The 4,070-nt window shown below is 49.4% G+C and overlaps 2 protein-coding genes across 2 annotated transcripts in view; one reads left to right on the top strand and one right to left on the bottom strand.

Annotated features, from left to right (window-relative positions):
• LOC107300921 (ubiquilin-4-like) overlaps positions 1 to 468 on the top strand; it is a gene marked incomplete at its 5' end in the record, with an annotated part of 7,334 nt that extends 6,866 nt beyond the window's left edge. Inside the window, one exon of the mRNA XM_015830202.1 lies at positions 423 to 468. Within this exon, the coding sequence (XP_015685688.1) occupies positions 423 to 468 (46 nt within the window). The remainder of the gene's footprint in view (positions 1 to 422) is intronic.
• Positions 469 to 575: 107 nt separating this feature from the next.
• On the bottom strand, positions 576 to 3,792 carry LOC107300920 (NAD(P)H-hydrate epimerase-like; the record flags this gene model as incomplete). The annotated part of the gene is made up of 5 exons (XM_015830201.1): positions 576 to 888; positions 1,500 to 1,647; positions 2,082 to 2,195; positions 2,474 to 2,584; positions 3,684 to 3,792. Coding segments are annotated over 5 exons (685 nt in total), but the record flags the coding sequence as incomplete, so codon positions are not given.
• Positions 3,793 to 4,070: the final 278 nt, after the last annotated feature.

Here is a 4,070-nt window from a genome sequence, read left to right as displayed (position 1 = left end):
TTTCCTGGGCTTTGAAGAAGCAGGATGTAAGAAGTTCTGTTCCACTCAACAGAACCTGTTCTGCATCCTCTTTTCAAAAAGATGAGAATTTCACTGCTGCTGTTTTCCAATCGATCCCGCTTTTGGCTGAGCCTCAGGATCGCCTTGCCTTCCTCAAAAAAGTCCACCCAGGCCCCTCCAGCCGTGTTTGCTCCCCAGCCTGAAGGGAGCCAGAGAGAAGGCGCCTCACCCCAAGAGTCCTTGGGATGGAATTTCCTATCCCTGCGACAGACCACCCCACCCCCCGGCCGCAACGTTCTCGTGAAGAGCCCCCTCTCCACACCTTGTAGGGTCTTCCCTCCCGCCTCTCCATCGCCTTAGCAAAGACCGTTGATTTCGAAAAAGATGGAATGAGCTTTTCCCCCACCTTATTTTTATTCCAGGAAGACAAAATCCAATTTATACAAAGCATCAACTAAGCCTCCTTGAGAGACTAACAAAGAGCTGCTCCCTTGCGCAGATCTGAAATACAATCAAATTGGGCGAGCCTCTCGCTGCCTCTGGGAGCAAGATCTAATCTGTCCTCATTGGAGGGGGGGGGGAGGGAACGTTGGGATGTGGACCTGCAGAACTGCCCCCCTACAGCCACAGCCCCCCTTCCCCAGCAGATGGGCCTTGGAGTCTGTTGCACTCTGCAGGGCCGGCTCTAGGAGAGGCGCAAGACAGAGTCCGTCTCTGGGAAGGGTGGCAGGTTGAGCGCGTACTTCTTCTGCAGGGCCTCGGGCACAAACCTGCCCCCCAGGAAATGGTAGCGCCCCTGGAAGTGCCGGGCCGCCTTCTTGGGTGCTGTGAGCGAAATCAGCATGTCCGGCTGCAGCCCCTCAGGACTCCCCTTCTCCACGTCCCAGCCTGGCAAGGAGAGGAAAGGGGGCAAAAGTGAGCGAAAGGCAGGCTGTCTGCAGGGAGCCGGCCGAGGGCCCGGCTTGCCCCAAGGCACCAAAGGCAGCACCGCCCTGGCCCTCCGGCTTAGTTAAACTGCAGAGCCCTCGACCCCCCCCCTTGGCAAAATCACCCCCGTTTTCTCCAGATTTCAGGGGGAGGCAAAGCAGAACCAGAACAGAAGGAGAACATGAAAAATTCAAACAACACCGAGTGGAGGTCAGCAATAGAAGAGCCAGAAGAGTTAAACCGGCCCCCCGCTTCCTCTGTTTCTTTTGGGGGGAGATCTGTGGAACCCCCCCCCTGCACAGATCTGGAGCCTCTGGGGAGAATTGAATGAAAGGGGAAAAAGTATTTTATCTATTCCAAATTACAAGTCTAGAATCTGTTAAAAGCTAAATTTCTCAGCACTGGCCCAAATTCTATTCCCTGACCTGAATTCTCCAAAACTGCTCTCCAGCGCAATTACTTCTGGGGCTCAGCAGAGCTTATTTCTGGGAGGGAAATTTGGGTGGGCAACAGAAGAACAGAGGCCGGCATGAACCAGCCCAAGCTTTTCACCCCACCTGGGCCAAACGTACCGGAAGGAATATCGATGCTGACCACAGGGATGGTCACCTTTTCCAAGGTGCTCAGGATTGTGCCGAAAGGCTCCCGCACGGCTCCCTGGAAGCTGAATCCAAAGATGGCATCCACCACCAGACCGTAAACCTCGTCGATGAGGGCAGCCTGCGATGGAAATCAAACTTGCGTGAACACACCTCAAGGGTGCAGATGGAGACGAGATGCTTCAGTCCAGCCGTCCCCAACCGGGGGCTCTCAATCTTGGCACTTGAAGATGGGTGGATTTCAACTCCCAGAATCCCCCACCAGCCTTAACCAGGAGCTGTGGTGGCGCAGTGGTTAGAATGCAGCATTGCCAGCAGTTTGATTCTCACTGGCTCAAGGTTGGCTCAGCCTTCTGAGGTCAATAAAAGGAGGACCCAGATTGTTGGAGGGAAATTATGACCACTGCAAACCGCTTGGAGGGGGCTGTAAAGCACTGTGAAGCGGTTTATAAGTCTTAAGTGCTGTTGCTATTAACCCTAACACACCCTTGCAGAACTGCATCTCAACCTTGGCAGCGTGAAGATGGGTGGACCTCACTTTTCTTTTTGACTTACTTCAGATGGAAACTCTGTGAGGAACGGGATCTCCATCTTCTTACACTGGGTGGTTAAACCTTCAAAAAGTGGCTTGTTGGGGCGTTTGGGATAATAGAGGGTCGGCTCGTAGCCCTGTAAAGACAAGAAGGTTGACCTGTTGCTGCTGGAAGGCATTTCTGGTCTCTCTGGGGTCAGCTTTCTTCCTTGATGCCTTTTGTGCGACCACAGTGCGAGAAGACTTCCTCAATGGGCGGAAGGCCAGCCATCCAAACATGGCACAAACACTCCTCCATGGGCAGAGGCTGGCAAGCCTGAGGCTCAGCTGCTGGGGGGTGGGGTGGGGGGCGCATTGCAAGTGTTCCCTGCCGCAGCACTTACAAACTCAACCGGGAAAGGTGCAAATCACTCACAAACATTTTCAGATGACGGGCACAGACTAATCCATCTCCACCGTTGTTCCCAGGGCCGCACACGATCAGCACCGCTGGCTGGCTGATGGTGAAAGTACTGGTTGGGTATGCCTTGGGGAAAAGAGGTTCATCCTGAGAATGACAAATTTCTTGGGAGACCCACAAACACAAAAGGGATAGCGGGAAACAGTGTCAAGATTCCTAATCCTAATCTAATGAAATGCAAGGGTTCTAGTCCTCAAAAGTCTATACATAAGCTCCTTGAAATAGATAAAACTGGACACAGAGTTTTAGGACTCCTGGATTTTGTGACCTTCAACCATAAATAGAGTTTTATACATTTGCATCATATTCCCAGTCCCCTCACTGATGTCTACTTAAAAGGAAGATAGTTATTCCCTCACCCCAAAAGGATAGAAAAAAATATCAGTGAAAGATGATTGATAAGTTTTGGACCCCTGAACTGAAGATCTGTTACAAAACATTGCTTTCAGTGGTGGACCTATATCTTGGGACCTATAGAATTATAACGGCTACATACAAAGACTATAAAAATTATGTGAGACATTGCTGTATCGACTCTAAGATTGGTTGCGTTAGATAAGGCTAATACTTGGGGAATACAATAGTTTTGACAGAATATTTGGAGAGGGAAACAAAATGGGAATCTATATTGAGGAAGTGAATATGTATTAACAAATGGACCCAGACAACACGCTGTTTACTTATGATTTGTAAAAACTGAAAATTAATAAAATATTTTATAAAAAAAGAAATGAAAGATGATTCTTTTATTTCATCCCATTGGAAACATAAATTATTTGGAGAGAACTTTCTTTTCAAGGAAACACTGTCCACGCACACACACACACACACACACATATACAGAGGCCAAAAGCTCTATAATTCCTACGCAACTTTCACAGAACTTAACTCTAATGGGGGGTTAAGAGAATATAAATACTGCATTTTTATATCATGCCATGCTGCACACAACCCTCTCCTTCACATGAACATGGGAAGGCGCACGGATGCCAGCATCCTTCACTCTCAGCTCCGCTCTCTCATCATCAGAACATTGTACAAACCCAGCTTTTCATTCTCTGGAAACAGAACTGCTCGAGACAACAAGGTGAAGGTTTTGGCTTCCCCTGCAGCTGGCCTTTGCCCGGAATTCCTACAGCTGAGCCGAGCCCCCCCCCCCCCTTACCTTGGCAATGGCCGTGGCACAGCTGAGACCCGCCAGCTCCATCAGCTGGTCCACGCTGAACTTGTACTCCTCAAAGAGCTCCTGGTCGATGGCCTGGGCTTCTTTCTGCCTGGAGGGGACAGGAGGGAACTGCTGAGCCCAGGCCCCATTTCCATTGCATCTAGGGTTGCCAGGTGTCCACTATTTGAGTGGACAGTCCACTTTTTTCACATTAGGTTCACTATTTTTTTTCACAAAATAGTGGACATTTTTTTTATTCAAAAGCTTTATGATGAAATGGTACATAATCTAAAGCTGTACAGTCTACTTTTTTTTACTACTTAACCCCCCCCCCCGCTTGTCCACTATTTTTTGGAAGCAGACCTGGCAACCCTAATTGCATCCACA

This window comes from Protobothrops mucrosquamatus, unplaced genomic scaffold (assembly GCF_001527695.2).
Source record: "Protobothrops mucrosquamatus isolate PMUCROS unplaced genomic scaffold, P.Mucros_1.0 scaffold9128, whole genome shotgun sequence".
Taxonomy (NCBI): domain Eukaryota; kingdom Metazoa; phylum Chordata; class Lepidosauria; order Squamata; family Viperidae; genus Protobothrops; species Protobothrops mucrosquamatus.
This window is presented reverse-complemented; position numbering and strand designations above follow the sequence as displayed.